The sequence below is a fragment of the Filicampus tigris genome, chromosome 1 (assembly GCF_054856515.1).
Source record: "Filicampus tigris isolate MCC_2025a chromosome 1, RoL_Ftig_1.0, whole genome shotgun sequence".
Classification (NCBI taxonomy): domain Eukaryota; kingdom Metazoa; phylum Chordata; class Actinopteri; order Syngnathiformes; family Syngnathidae; genus Filicampus; species Filicampus tigris.
The window spans coordinates 38,562,453-38,579,177 of record NC_141217.1 but is presented as its reverse complement, the minus strand read 5'-3'; the positions used below and the strand labels follow the sequence as shown (position 1 = coordinate 38,579,177).

The window sequence follows — 16,725 nt, the reverse complement described above, 5'->3', positions numbered from 1 at the left end:
CGATGAAATGCATCAGTTTGAACATTACATATCTCGTCTTTGTAGCGTATACAATTAAATACAGGTTGAACGTGATTTGAAAATCATTGTATTCTGTTTTTATTTACATTTTACACAACATCCCAACTTCAATGGAATTGGGGTTGTTTTATATATATATATATATATATATATATATATATATATATATATATATATATTTATATAATATATATATGTATATAATATATATATATATATATATATATATATATATAGATTCCTGCAAGTTAGTAAGGCTGGGAGTGTGCAACTCCTTTTGTGTTGAGAACTCTAAATTCCCATTATCAGTGGATCTTGAACCAGAGGAGAAGCCAGAACGTGACTAATGGGTGGACCTGGAAAAATCAGGCAGGGCCTGAATATTCCTCTCCCTGAGCACAATCCTCCTGCGCCGACACATTGTATATTCAAATAAAATGACAAATGGAATAATATGAATCTTCCTAAGACAACCACAGTTATGCCATTCTTAATATTCAATAAAATACAAATACAACAAACACAAACTCAAAAATATAAATATTTTCTAAAAATGTTAAAGTATATATATATTTTTTCATGAATCTCACTGGGTGGGCAGTCTGTCAATCTGGGTGGGCCTGTGCACACCCAGGCCCACCCATGGCTCCGCCCCTGACTTGATCACACTGCAATAATGTTGACAATGAGTAACTCTCACACTGTAAAAAATTACGTGTCTGCTCAACATAATAAAAAAAAAGTATCATTTTCCCCACAAGCATTTGTAGCCTACTTTATTTCTACTTAGCTAGATCTTGTGGCCTGTACTCACCACTAGCTGAACTGAAAGACAGAACTTTAAAAATATCCGTCACATCTGTTCTTTTTATTGTCGAGACAACAAGTCATTTTTTTACAGTGGGAGAGAAGTGCCTGTCGTGTGGTGAAATATGAAGAAAAAAAAAAATTATGTAAGTAGGCTTTCATATCATACGGCTATGATGCTCATTGAGGACATGTGGAAGTTAGTCTAATCGTTCCATAATGTTGAATAGCTAGTCCCACAAAAAAAAGAGAGAGAATCTACACAGGTGAAACGGCGTTTGCCCCTACTAGAAGTAGACTAAATGTAAAACAAAAGCATTTTTATACTTTAAAGGTGTTGAGCAGGAAGTGATTTTTATTTTTATTTTTTTTTATCTTGGCTATGATTCATTATAGACAATTCCTGACGACAACGAGGCAGGCCCTAGTCAGTCAAAAGAGGAACTGGCATGATGTGTGTGTGTGTGTATATATATATATATATATATATATATGTGTGTGTATATGCATGTATATATGTGTATATGTATATGTGTGTTAAACCCCCTAAATTCTACAAAACACGCTGATAAACCCCTAATATACTTTTTGCACGTAAAAAGGAAGTTTGCTACTATAAAAAAAAAGGCAAAACATAGGGAAATCTACATTGAAAAAAAAATCTGCGAATAATTGATCATGCGGGTATAGAGCCACTAGTATTTGGGAGTCCAATGTAGAAGAGGAAACACCTCTCAATTTATATTAGACCCCCTCTCCCCCCCGAAATCTTTTTTTTTCCAGTGGGGCGGAATAATCGGCCTTTTGATTGTTCACTGTCATTACTCAAGAGTGTGGTCGCGTGGTGCCAGTTGTCCATCCCGTGTTATATATTAGTAGCTTTTTGAAAGCAATTCATTATATTGCAGTATGACTCCAATACAGACACACCGTGCATGAAGGCTTGAACAGAAACTCGAGCGAGTTAATCGAATCCAGTAGGATTTTAAAATCATGTGTATTATTGAGACATGAGTATGGTCTAAATATGGTACATTAGACCGAACAATTATAAAATGTGTTAGATCATAAACATCTAACATTAAAACCAAGCAAAAATAAAAATATCTTATGAATTTGACACACCACAGAGAACCAATCATGGTTCACCTTCAGAAAACAGGTGAGCCATGATTGGTCGTTAATGTGACAAAAAGTAGACTAAAACCTCTTTGAGTTTTTGTTGACCAGAACTAAACTAAAGGCTTTTTGAGAGTTTGTTGACTAAAACTAGATTAAAATGATCACATATAGGGATGACTAAAATGTGACTAAGAATAGTAAGCATTTTTGTCCAAAAGACTGAGACTAAAACTAAAATGGCTGCGAAAAACACCACTGCAAAGACGCAGACAACAGATGCGGAAGACTGATTTTTTCCCCCCTCGGGGAACAATAACAGCGGGTACAAGGTAGGGCTGCTCGATTAAGCGATTTTGAACCGTAACCGAATTTTCTGGATAAAACGTTGTTAAAAACTTTCAAATCGGCACGTTTGATTTTGTTATTTTTACCGTAACCGAATTTTCTGGATAAAACGTTGTTAAAAACTTTCAAATCGGCACGTTCGATTTTGTTATTTTTGGTGTATCTAACGCACCGTAGTTTCCTCTGCGTTTCCGCTTCCTCCCACGAGTGCACAGTCCGGAAAAACTACAACAACACCCTGGCGCTACCGGCGATTCTGCTATTTGCTCAGGCAAGAGAGCGTTTAGTTAATAAATCGGGCAAAAATAGATCTGTAGTGTAGTGTGTGCCCCGCATATACAATACAACCCGTGAGCAAGTAACTCAACGTCTGAAAGACGTCACTTTTTTTCTCCTCTACAACGGACCTCTGGTCATGACTATGCATCTGTACTTGAAAGGCTAGTCACTATCTGGGTGGAAAAATGACTTGCTGACAGACTGTTTGGTTTACAGACTTGACTGTCTACCTTCTCTCATGTTGATGATTTCGTTTCAGATGGGATATGCACTTTCCCCTTTCATTATTGGTTTAATTAAGAACAGATCTGGAATCTATTGTGTAAGTAAAATGCTGTTAATCCCAATGGATTGTTCCGTGTGTATTAAGTTAAATTGACTGACATTTTGAGTTCAAAGAAAGAAAAATTAAGTTGAAATAAAAGACATTCAAAATACTTCGTTTTTCATTATTTTTTATTTTACAAAGAAATCGAAATTGTAAAATCGAGTTTGAGAGAAAATAATCTGGATTTTTTTTTTATGAGGCAAAATCGAACAGCCCTAGTACAAGGTCTTATCTAACTTGACAAATTGAACCGAACTGTATATCTATCTCCTACACTATGAGCATAAAATACTTTAGAACACTTTGTGTACGTTTGCCAGAATGATCATCGACTTTGTATTCCACCTGAATGCAGTTGTTTGTGTAATTTGACGCGAACAACATAGCGTGTGATTTTGTGTTGTTAATCCTCCTGCATATTTGCATAGGCCTAATACAAATTGACTGCAGCTGCAGTTTTACTTTGATTTGATGACATTCCACAGCCTCTATTATGTCTTTTATCTAATTCATGGCGTGCGAACGCACTTGGACCATGACAAAATTCAGATTATCGAGCTTCACAAGTGGTGAAAGTAAGTAAACGTCTGCCGCAGTGGTTTGAGGAGCACAGCTCTGTTGGTCACATCATCTCAAATGAGTCATCGCTAAGAAGTCCTTCATTTGGAAAGCATTTGGAAAGCGCGATTACTCTTTTGCATTCTTCCGTAGGCCTTTGTCAGAGGGCACAACCAAGACGCCAAGGCACACGTGATCACGTTAGGGATTTTAGTGGAGCAGATGATTTGGGAATTAGCAAATAGAAGCACCGGTACCTTTTGTGTGATTAGACAGACGAGAGTAAATATGAGCAGTAGTGCTCCGAAGATGGAGGTGATGATGAAGCCAAGCTTGTACAGGTCTCTCAGTGGTCTTCTCTGAGAGGCCTTCACTGACCTCGTAACATAACTGTCTGCAGAAGATTACACACAATCCGTGACCTCCGAGTAACATCAGAGAAGCCCGCAAAAGACGGATGATCCCACCTGTGCAGCCTTGCGTGGGGGACGCTTCCGGTTGCTCCGTGCTCGAGCCGAAGAACGTTGAGTATTCATACTGGCAGCTCCAGTCCACTGGCGCATCGCTCGTCGTTACCAGCTCCAAATAAACGGACAGCACCCTCGAAGCTCTCTGCAACGCTTCCGCGGGCGAGCCTCTGTAAAGCACTTCAAAACTCTCGGGCTTGTCCTGTCATGGGCATCAGGGAACAGCGCGCCGGTTCTGTCAGTTTCCACGTCAACCTTTTGCGACGTCAGTTCCGGCGTCCATGCAGCCTACGCTCACCTCAACCTCCTCGTTCATCTGGGGAACACATTTCTGCGAGTAGATGTTGAGGATGAGTGCTCTCAAAGACTGAACGTAGCTATAATTGACCGATCCCCTGTTATATTTGAAGTGGGTGGTGAGGAGCTCCAATATCCAGGGTAAGGCGGCTTTCACGAAGCAACACTTGCTCTGCATGTGGCGAATCAGAAAGTGCGGTCAGGAAAGAGGAATACTGTATCAAAATGAAGGGTGGCCATAATCAGAGAAGCGATCAGAAAAAGTTATGTTCAGTCTATGCACGTGAGTGTTATTTCATCTCGAAGCAATCAAGGCCAGATGGAGTGCGCTAGTTGGCCGCAACTAATAGAGGCTCTGTTGGTTCAATCTCAACTAATTGGCAGCCTAAAATAGAAAAAGATTGGAACGCTGTGACACCCTCCATATGTGAGCTACCTCCACAGAGAACTCCAGTGTAGACCATTTTGACTTAATTCCACACTGATATTGAACATAAAGAGCATTCACAGAGAGAGTCTCCAATCTCCTGATTGAATGGAAGGAATGTATCCAGGCTAAGATAGCATCTCTTGTTTCTTTTGCTCAACTCACTCACATGTTCATATTTCTCAGCAAGAACCACAACGCTATCGATACTTCTTTTTTTGTTTTTGTTTTGCAATGCATTTAAGTTGAATCTTAAGAGGTTCGGTTGAACTTAAAGGGATAACTTCACATATGTACCAGAATTGAGTGTTTAATTGTTAAAAATGCCATCTGGCATTTAACATGAATAGTTTCAAGCATTTAACATGAATAGTTTCAAGCACCAATCATGTAATGTCACGGTGATTTGGCCCAATGCCCATCCTTCTTTAAACCTGTTTATGGAAACTTTAAACCTTTAAGGAGCCGCCATATGAAATTAAAAGGTAGCTTACCAAAGATTTCTGTTCTATGAATGTGTAGGTTATCGAGCACCCGCTTCTCAATTGGTTATCCATCTGTGCAAACAAAGTGGAGACGGAAACATGTGTTTACAACTTTTTGAATAGAATGTTCAAGCTGCGTCTGTTAATAAAAAACAAAAAACAAAATCACCCCCTCAACCCTCACAACACAAATGTAGTCATAGTAGAAAAAGTAGCATAGCCTGTGCGTCATTAATTCAATTAATCAGTATCCTCAATCATTCAGTAACCTATAAAAATACGTAGTGACATTAGCAGTTGACATTTGACCTCAGAAATGTATTGATTGTAGCCATCTTACATGTGTCAATGGGTTCAAAGCAGCATTTTAAAAACAGATCCTTCAATGGTCATGCACTGACTCGAGTCACATGCATTGCCGGGGGTTGGCCGGCCTCTATTATTGGTCAACAACAGCCTCTCAGAATCCGAGAAAAAAGGCTTCTTTCTATTATTTCCATATTATTGCTTCTTTTTTTTTTTTCCTTCTTAATAATTATCTTATTATTCAGATGATTTTATTAATGATATTTATTATACAGTAAGAAGTGTAACCGTCACCTGATTCACCCTCCCTGTGTAAAACACTGTGCCTTAAAACAAAGATCATAATGCTGCTCCTGTATTCTAAGGGGTACAGCAGCAGCGTTTCAGACTCAGACGTTTGATTGTGCTCCACCACAATCAGTCTGCAGTCTTGGGTGTAGCCTGAGGTGTGTGTTAAAATGTGTTTGTGCTGTTATATGTAACCGCTGAAAAAGGATCAAAAGGGATCACTACATAATGTGGTAGTGATTTTGTTCCCATTTTGAACAAACAAAAAAGCAACTATGTACTACCTACCAATAAGCCAGGTCGAATGAACCATTTCTCATTTTTGCCAGTGTTGGTACTGTATTCTCAAACATTCATAGTTTGATTACAGCAACCTATTTTATCTTAAATAACATTTATTTGTGTTCTTTGCCTTTTTAACATATAACAGACATATCTTAAAAAAAGAACACATTTTCAAATTTTTCACAATGGCCCAGGACCCCCTGTGCGCCGTGATTTTTTTTTTCCCCCCTTATGTTGAAGCCTCTGAAAACACCTACCAGATGTTTGAGTGTCAGCAGGTGGTCCCTAGTTATGGAGTGTCTGCATGGTCCAGGGACCTCAGCCATGGACAGCGGGAAGCTCAGGAACATAAGCACACACAGACACTTTACCTGCAACTGACACAACACATTTTCGGTTCACCATCAGCTATCATGTTTGCAAACATTGCAAACCGGTGACATTCACAATACAAAAATGATGCACCTCCATGAGAATGTATGCAAGTAAAATAAAACTAGCCACGCGTAAAAGGAAACGTGACATTTGATGTGTGATTTCTCCCACCGATGATCCCCCCCAACATGATTAATGGAGTTCCGTTTGCAGGAACATTTAGTGGAGATGGAATTATGGGGCAATTCAGAACGCTTCATCACCCATAATGAAACCATCAGTCACAGTTGTTAGTGGCACAAGTTGTCTTGAAGGTAAAACGGTGCGTAATTGTAATGTATTCCGAAGGCCAACAAAAACAAGCCTCCCGGCACTGAACGGCTTACAGTCAAGCATGCAGTTATAATCATGGTCCTTAGAGCTTAAATGGTGCAAGTAGTTGGATGGAGGGGGAAAAACATTGGTTTGACACAAAAGGCACCTGCGAATCTTTGCTGTGAGTTTGTGAAGCTAGCATAGCTGAGGGCTATCAGACAAGTGCTCACTAAATAGCAAACAAACACACAAGCAAACTCACAAAGTGGAGTGAACCCCGTGAGTAAAATGAAAAAAAAAATAATAATAAAGTAGTTAATCCCTTCCCACAATACACCTCCAAGACCTGTAAAGTGACTATATACTATATATATGACTATATATACTATATATTATTTCTAAATGGGGTTGAAGATAATTGCTGAAAGCATTCAGTCGTAGCCTACAGAATTTTGGAAATGTAGTGTGAAATTATTTATCCACTGTTTTTCAGATTTGTTGTTGTTGTGGGTGTAGCTAAAACCAGTATATAAATAGCATTTTGATCGGATGCATTGTTTTCATGGACACTAAAAATATTGATTCGATTAGAACTTGCGTGCTCATACATCACACACTTTTGATCGGAATAAATTATTTTGACAAACGCAGATTGACCAAATCTACTGGAAATAGTAGTAGAGGAAGAAGCCGAAGCGACTTCCATGTCAATAAAACATCGCTCTGTCCATTTGTAATTTAAACGTTTGCATCATTTCGCGTTTTTTTTTTTTTTTCTTACGATGAGTTAACACTTCCTTATGGAGCTGCTAATGTACCAGTTCAGGATTTCGCCCGCCAAGTCTTTCACTCGTTTGCTTCTTTTATATTATTCAAACTTTATTGAATCGAACAACAAACAATATAAGACTCGCTCTGCTTCTCCTCGCTTCCGGAATAACAGAAACAGACGTCACAGTCATGCACGGTAAAGATGGCGAAATTTCGGAATAAGTGTTTTCACGCAGGCCGATCGAATTACCTATCGACATAAACCACCCCTCTCGTTCGGAATAATTGATGTAGCTATATTTTCTACAAATACCATCACTGCTAGAGATGTTGAACGATTATTTTGGGATATTGCCATATTGGTGGTCGTTTCGTAAATCATAGTCTTCGACAAAAGCATCAACTCTTTCTACAAAAGGTTTTTTCAAGTATTTCGGAAAATTGAGCTAAAGAAAGAGGTCTTAAATTGGACACAATGTGCTGTTTACAATGTTTATCATTTATGTTACATATAATATGTTATGTTATGCTGTGTTACGGTTGGATTATGGCAGGGCTATTCAACTGGCAGCCCGGGGGCATGTTCGCCACATACATCTCCTCATGTTACACACCACCTGGGAAGGTAGGAGGCGCTGTGGCATTGTGCAGTGCTATGCCTCTCTACTGACGGTAGAAAAAGAATAAGGAAGCGGCTTCAGAGCACTTCTTCCTACGCGTGAAATTGAGGGGATTGCGGAGCGGGAGAGGCTGAGCGTTTTCACGGTGGATGTTTGCCCCCAAAGCAGGAGGAGAAAAGGATGAAGCCTGAGCGAGGCGGCTCATGTCTCCACATGTCGCTATCGCGACAGTGGCGGTCTGGCCCCTTGGGTTTTTGATAATGTGGCCCCCTGAATAATTTAGTTGAGTGGCTCTGGGTTAAGGTTTTGTTGTTTTGTCTCATGACTATCTAGCTATGGTGCCAGACGTGCTCAGACAAGAACATGATATGCATAGAGTTTACATGTGTTTGTCTTAGGGCTGCCACTGTCAAATAAATTTAGGATCGATTACTCTCTCAGATGATTGCGCAGGGTTTTATTTTGCATCAAAGCGTTTTATGATTTTTCCCAATTTCTATTTACCAACCAAATATTGTTGCATAGGTGGCCCGGGGGGACTGGTCGGCACATTTGCCTCACAGTGTAGAAGTCGTGGGTTCCAACCCACGCTCTGGCCTTCCTGTGTGGAGTTTGCATGTTCTCCCCGGGCCTACGGGGGTTTTCTCTGGGTACTCAGGTTCCCTTAGGTTCCCTAAGCTTAACCTATTCATATAGGATCAAGAGGTCGAAGAATAGGCTATTGCATCCATGTGAAAAATGACAGAAAATTGCAGATATCATATTTCCCGCAGGATGACAGGGGTTGGCCAGCCCTTATATTTTCAGGGTTTTTTTGCCAGTAAGCGATTTTGTCAGTATGCTGTAGTGAGCACCTATAGAGAGGAAGGCCTTATGCTCATAAAATTCCAAATATTCTGGAGCCAAATACAACATTTTGCGACAAGCCGAGGGCCGGACTGATATAATATTCATTGAAATTTTTTAAAATGTCTAGATTGGACCGGGTCCTCCGCTCCTGCCGATGATGGCCCGCTTCATATATCTGTAATATATTTCTTTGCGACTATGTTTGTCACCCCCCTGGCTGTTGTGTTTTTATCTTCGGAGTTACTAAACAAACATTTAAAAAAGTACATTACTGCTACTTTTGCGAGGCAGCTCGTACGTCACTTCCGTTTGCGTTTCTCCTGCCAAACTGGAAACAATTTTCTGGTTGACTCGGGCTGCAAGATTGTATAAACTGTACATAATGTGAAGTAAAACAGAGAGGATCATATGATTGGTATGATGTCTCCAGCTGACCCTATTTTAGAGTGGCAAGGTATGAATGTGGGTGATCCTGTCAGAAAACACAGGCCCGTATTCCACTTGACACGTCTATTTATTGTGGTCTGCAACAAAACAGACAAAGAATAACCTAGTAACATCATCCAATGCATATCCATTTGTTAACAATATGCCTAAACATTACAATTCACTGTATTAAGAAATTAATCAGCCAAACAATACATACAATACACATACGTTTCATCACTAGAATAGTTAGCATATGAGACAAAATAACTAACTAGTGTTCATCAACGTGACATCACTCATGAGAACATATCTAGGCTATTATGTACGGCAGTTACCTGACACGAACTTAAATGATTAAAGTCACCTTTTAACATTTACACACAACAACAAAGGGTCACTGATGGTGTAGCGGTACACACGCCTGAGTTGTGTGCGGGCAGCGTGGGATCGGTTCCCGCTCAGTGACGGTGTCTGTGTGTGTGTGCCCTGCGACTGGCTGGCAACCAGTTCGGGGTGTAGTCTGCCTTTCGCCCATTGTCAGCTGGGATAGGCTCCAGCACCTCCCCGCGACCCTGTACAGGATAAGCGGTTTGGAAGATGACACATGACACATGACACACAACAACAAACGTGGTGAAACACGGGCATTCTGCAACTACTGAGTTTGCTGGCACGAACAAACTACGAGCTGTGTCGAAGGAGGAAAGAGAAACAAAAGTCACTCACTATCAACACTTAGCGCTCGAATAGCGTTCAATGCCTGCTCACAGTGTGGGACATCTCAGCACTATGTCGAAACTCAATGAATTTATCAAATGCGAACAATTACTAATAATAAAACAACGTGAGATTTCTAACATGAAGTATGTCTAATAAAGTGTGTTTTACTCCAAATAACTTTTTACCACAATCCGATTCTGAAAGCCACGAAAAGTGACGTGAAGTCTTCAGTTAGCATGTAGAACAGCCATGGGGTGGCAAACGTTGACGCAAAGAAATATATTACAGAAATAGTGTAATGAATTGGGTTATCTGTGTTGTGGTCGAATTTGTGTCTTGCCAAGTTGTTTTGTTTCCGAGGTTAATGAATGCATCGTGCGGCTCGCTGGATGGGAGGGCATGCGAGCGAGAGTCGCCGAGGACGAGGAGGAGAGCCGTTGCTCTTTTTGACAGAACGGTTGTCGTACAGTATTGGCGTCGGCTGCGGCCCACAGTAGCTGGTTGGACTAATCAAAACGTGATAATTAAACTACGTCCGTGTTCTTGGAAGACGCTCCAATATATTTGAAAGCGTGATGTCATCGGCAGGCGCGAAGGACCCGATCACATCTGCTACCCACACCGGCTTGCTGCGGAACGGATCTAATAATAAAGAAGTGTCATCCCAAGGGCAGTAGAAAACCTTCTCGCGGGCCGGATGTGGCCTTCACTTTGACATATGTGCATTAGAGTATATGAATAGAAGAAAAAACAGACAGCCATAGAGACCGCTTGTTCTTCCTAGAACAATACACTGAAGGCCACGGCAAAGAGCTTGGAAGAAGTTGCCAATATGCAGATCACAAGGGTACCTTGAAGCCAAGAGGCTACTCAAAGAGAACTTTGGAAACAAGTTTTTGATTGCGTCTGCATACATGGAGAAAGTGTCCAAATGGGCTGTCATCAAAAGTGAAGACAGAAAGGCGCTGCATACATTTGCAGTTGTATTACGTGGATGTCTCAACACTATGAAGGATATTGAAGATGAAATGAACACCCCATCACAAATGAAGCAAGTCATACTGAAACTACCTTATAGGTTAAGAGAAAAATGGCAAGCGCAAGCCTATGACTTTTATGAACGCAAAAAGAAAAGAGCAAAGTTTCCTGAACTTGTTGCATTCATAGAGCGTCACGCTCGGATGGCAATGGACCCATTCTATGGTGACATACAGGATAACATACTAAAAAGGGATCCGAAGGGAAGCAAACCCGCCAGCGGAAGGGTCAGCCACCTTGATCACAAGAAAAGCTTTTTTGCCATAGTGGCTACCCCTGAGGTCAAGAAAGATAAAAGGCCTATAAAGAGCTTGAAGCAAAATGATGTGAAACCCACTGTCAAAGGACCTTGTGTATTCTGTGCAGGAGAACCTCTGGATGAATCATGTAAAATGAATGAATGGCCTCATAAGGATAAGATTGAATATTTAAAAAACAACGGAATATGCTTCGGGTGTTTGATCAAGGGCCACAGAAGCAAAGAATGTCTAAACAGGCTTAAGTGTGGCCTGTGCTCACAAAACCACCCAACTGTGTTGCACACACAAAGTAAAGGGAAGAGAAATCCAAGAAGAAACCGACAAGTCTGTCAGCAGCGGGATGGTTGCGTTGGACTCACATGAAGTGACCGGGGCCGGTACAAGCCAAACGCTTTCCATTCTTCCGGTCCAGGTGATGATGTCAAGCTCAACCCCAATTTTTCAAACATACGCTCTATTGGACTCTGGAAGTAATGCATGTTTTTGTACTGAGAACTTGTTGCTGCAGTTAAAAGCCAAAACGAGGAAAACCTGAATCTTGCTGAACACTATGGGCCAGAGAAAGGCCATGGATATTACCTTTGTGCCAGCTGGCTGCCTTGAAGTAAGTGGACTAAAGAGTAATAAATTCTACAGCCTACCAAAATTGTATACTGAAGATAAACTCCCAGTGCATAAAGGGCATATCCCACTGCAAAAGGCCATAGACAAGTGGAAATATCTTGAAGAAGTAAAACTTCCAGACATTGATGGAGCAGTTCAATTGTTAATTGGAACAACTGCACCACACTCAATGGAACCCCAAAAGATGGACCTTATGCGGTTCAAACTGCACTGGGCTCGGTGGTGAATGGATTACTGGGCGACGAGAGTCGTGTGATGCAAACTGATAAGGATGTTTCAGTGAATAGGATTTCAGTCATTGACCTAAGTGATATGCTAGTTTGTCAGTATGACCAGGAATTTGCTGAAAATGCATATGATGAAAAGAAAGAGATGTCTGTCGAAGACAAACAATTCATGAAACTCATGTTAGACTCTGCCGTAAAAAAGAATGGACATTACCAAGTTGCACTTCCGTTTAAGCGCGTGGAACTGAACATGCCAAACAACCGCAATATGGCCGAACAAAGAGCAATGTCAATAAGAAGGACATTTCACAAGAACCCATCATTACATGAAGAATATAAAACATGGCTGATGTGGAAGGGATGCTCCACCAAGTACAAGTTACGCCATTAGACCGAGACTACCTCCGCTTCTTGTGGTGGCCTGGTGGTGACCTGACTAAACCCCTAGCTGAATTTAGAATGACTGCACATTTGTTTGGTGCAACTTCCTCATCCAGCTGTGCCAGCTATGCTTTAACACGATTGGCAGAGGACAATCAACATTCATTTTCAGCAGAGGCTATCGACACTGTCCGAAACAATTTTTATGTGGATGATTGCTTAAAATCAGTACCCACAGACAAGGATGCCATAGCTCTGTATGCAGAGTTTGAAGGATATATGTGGAAGTGGAGGATTCAACTCAACCAAATGGATAAGTAACAGCAGGGCAATGCTCTCAATTCCTGAGATTGACAGAGCGAAGGAAGTGAAATCCCTGGATTTAGAGAAACAAACTCTTCACGTGGAAAGGGCACTTGGAATGGAGTAGAATGTAGAAGAGGATGTGTTTCAATTCAGAATCTGTCTAAAATCCAAGCCAAATACTCTACGAGGTATCCTCTCTATTGTGAGCTCGGTCTATGACCCGCTGGGCTTTCTTTCTCCATTTGTGTTCACAGCTAAGCGCATACTACAAGAGCTGTGCAAGCTCAACTTTGGGTGGGACACGGACATTCCAGAAGCCATTGGCAGAAATGGTTAATGGGCCTCAAGCTGTTGGAAAACTTTAGCATCAACCGTTGTGTCATACCCATATATTTTGGGCCGATTCAATATGCGCAGATACATCTTTTTTGTGATGCAAGTGAAGTAGGTTATGGTGTTGCGGCATATCTTCGAATGTTAAATGAAAGTGGTGATGTCCATGTGACCTTTGTGTTTGGAAAAGCGAGAGTGGCACCCCTAAAGACAATAACTGTCCCAAGGATGGAGCTCACTGCAGCAGTTCTTGCAGTACGCATTGACAAGATTGGTGTCATTAGAGAAGCAACACATACATCGCAGTGGAGATTTGTCAGCACAAAGCTGAACCCTGCAGACCATGCCTCCCGGGGTCTCCATGCAGAGGCATTCTTGAAGTCCACCACCTGGTGCAATGGACCAGATTTTCTGAAAAAACAAGAATGGGAATGGCCAGAAGTTGATGAACTTGCCTCATCCACTAATGAATATAATGACCCTGAAATAAAGTCACAAACGAATGCTCTTGCAAGCACTTGCACTACAGAGGAAGAACCAACAAGTAAACTGATACATCACTTTTCTGACCTAAGAAAACTGAGAAGGGCAGCTGCCTGGTTTCTACGCCTGAAGAATGCTCTGTTGCAGTTAAGTAAAAGGCACGAGGAGCTAAGCACTATTGTGTGCACACAAGAAAAGGGTATGAAGAAACAAACATTTTGGAAAGACCAATTAGTGAGCTATGCTTGCTAGTTCCTGCCTCGGAATAAGGCACTGTTAAGAAGATATCAGTTGATTTGGAACCATAGGCTGTATTTGGATGGAGCATTTTATTTATTTTGTTTTAGGATTTTGGCTCCAAAGTATGTTTTGTTGTATTGTTATGGTATCCATAACAATAGGGGCCGGTATGTTGGAACCAATATTTGTTTGAGTATAATTTTGCCATTAACTCAATCAGGGTGAGCAATTGTGCCACCTACTGGCCAAATTGTGTTCAAGCCGGTGATCATTATAGCGCGCACACAGGCTTGTGAACACACTTAGTTGATTGAGACAGGTGTGCTCGTTAGGAGGAAAATTTGATGTGAAACTACGTCAACCGCGCCTGCAGGCCAGTTTTGGGTTTTTTGGTTTTGATTTAACACAGCAGTCTATTTAGATTATTAATTATAGAGCAAACAAGTCAGTGCACACACAACATACACAATCAACAGAATTCGCAATTACATATCATATACATGGACACACACTTAAACACAACAAACGGACCTTGGAAAGAAAGTGGCATGGAGTCTGAAGTCATCGAAAAGTAAGACAAAATTCTTTGTCTGTGGGAGCGCGTTGACATTGTCCATCCAAAATGAATGTGGATCTTGTTGGCCTTATCTATTGGCAAGGAAACGAACGCTACCACAGAAGTAGAAGAAGATAGAGATGACCAGGATTGTACCTTGGGCAACAATGTGACATGGGAGTCTGGTTAAGGTAAGCAAAACTTTCAAGTGAAACTTGTGTGTAAGTGTAGAGCTGTTTGAGCAGCCGACACATAATGATGTACGTAGTGCACTCCATTTACCGTTTTAATCAAATTGTCTCGGATAGGCTCCAGCACCCCCGCGACCCTTGTGAGAATAAGGGGTTTGGATAATGGATGGATGGGTTCTGATAGTGGATGGATGGATTTTTCAACTGTTGGACCTTTTTTTTCCGGATTGATATTGGCGGGCCTTTGATGTATACTGACGGAAGCGCGGTTAAAATAATATGACGGATTGACAGACGGACAATTACAGTTTGGTTCGGCTTGAAAATTAAACGGGTTGATGGATGATGGACCGGCAAACTTGAATAAAAATGCCCACCTCTGTGAAGCAGTATTGAAATGTTTTCTCTTCTAAGCTGCAACAACTGGCCTTCTCACATTGTTTAAGTGTGATAGAAAGTGGACTCGTGCAAACAGTTACCATATAAACAAAACGCCGGTTTCAGTTCATGCCAAAAGTCGCACACGTAATTCACGCAAAGGTTCATGTGGTGTAGGAATAAGGTGGAAATGTCATTGGTTTGCTGTTGCAGGAAGACGTTGACTGGGGAGCCTTGAAGTGGTGCACATCTTGCGTCATCATTCAGAGACTTTGATTTATGATTGAACACTCATATGCGTGTGCTCCGCTTGATGGACTCTCAACACCGCAGTTAATTAGCCCCCCTTGGTCAGCAGATTGAGGTACATTTGCTTTTGTTTTAGATAAACGTGGAGAAAGCAAATGTGTGAGCAATATGAATTGTGTAGTGAACAATGCAGACTTGTACAAGCTTGTTTATGCCGTAATTGGTTTGATTTTCACTGTGGATTATTCTGTATGGAATGTATTTTCTTGTTTGTTTATTTTCACAATGCCAATAAACGAAAAGACATTTTGCACCAGTCGAGGTCGTCTGCTTCGTTCGTGTGGGCCAGGGGCAGCTCCAAACAGTGAAACTGATATGCTTGGATCCTGGCTACTATGTCGCATGTTACAACACGCTATTCTATGGAAAACAAGATAAGGCAGACTAGCTCATTGAAGAGAAAACGCGTGAGTTGTGTTTTTAATCATTTGTATTTATTCGTCTCTGTCAATCTGTCTAAACAATTCTTGACGTGAACCCAGTCGGTTGCGCCAAAAAGGTCTGGGACCGCTGTACTCTGCTGAAAAAATATCATCGCTTCATCAACATTGACTTGACTTTCAGCCCATATAGACGAGTACAAAAATAAATTGATGTTCATTTGTTAAATTTGACGTTCATCAATTTAGATGTTCAACCACTACCCTTGGAACGGGATTGGAAGTAGCGCATCTGAAAGGAACCAGAGGCAAAAGGTTCAAGTTGCCCCTCAGACTATCACTGTGACATTTCTCACAGGAGTGGTCTGTGCGGTGTGTGGCAAAACCGAAAATCGCTTTGAGAGATCAAATTCAATCTTCAATGATTACATCATTAGAGAAAAACTCAAATGAATGATTGGGACAAAAAATCAAATGAAAAGATCAAGGCAAGTTTATTTGTGGTGCACATTTCATGCATAAAAGCCTACTTATTCCTGTGTGTTGGGTTGTGTCAGTTAGGGCAACAAATCATGTGAGCGGCAAGCAAATCACACGAGTGTCTCGCCATGGTCAGCCCAGATGGGACTAGTAGAAAGTTACAACAACAACATATCAAGTAAAATGTAGCTGGCTCACTTTACATAAAACATGTTGCCCATCAAATGAGTTTACATTTTCAGATGCTGACATATTAAGTGTCTACATAAGTGTGGATATGTGGCAAATCTATTTTGAGTGTTGGGAGGACAGAACATGACTGTCCGTTTGCTATCAAAAGCGGCTTTGTGCTCTTGTGTTATGACCAGAGACTTTGGTCAACTTAATCATGGTCGTTCATGGAAAGAAAGCAAAGTTGTGTTTGAGTGCCTTGCCTTGAGGAAAG

General features: G+C 41.0%; 1 protein-coding gene and 1 long non-coding RNA gene across 3 annotated transcripts in view; one reads left to right on the top strand and one right to left on the bottom strand.

Annotated features, from left to right (window-relative positions):
• Positions 1 to 16,725, bottom strand: part of csf1b (colony stimulating factor 1b (macrophage)) — a 41,676-nt gene that overhangs the window by 16,318 nt on the left and 8,633 nt on the right. For both annotated transcript variants that reach the window (XM_086039274.1, XM_086039282.1), the window contains 5 exons: positions 6,273 to 6,392; positions 5,146 to 5,208; positions 4,226 to 4,396; positions 3,928 to 4,129; positions 3,718 to 3,854 (listed from right to left, as the gene is read on the bottom strand). In XM_086039274.1, coding sequence (XP_085895400.1) covers positions 3,718 to 3,854; positions 3,928 to 4,129; positions 4,226 to 4,396; positions 5,146 to 5,208; positions 6,273 to 6,392 — 693 coding nt within the window. The remainder of the gene's footprint in view (positions 1 to 3,717; positions 3,855 to 3,927; positions 4,130 to 4,225; positions 4,397 to 5,145; positions 5,209 to 6,272; positions 6,393 to 16,725) is intronic.
• Positions 12,776 to 15,595, top strand: LOC147154008 (uncharacterized). Its single transcript, XR_015087978.1, has 3 exons — positions 12,776 to 14,557; positions 14,646 to 14,733; positions 15,325 to 15,595. It is a non-coding gene; the product is annotated as an uncharacterized LOC147154008 (long non-coding RNA).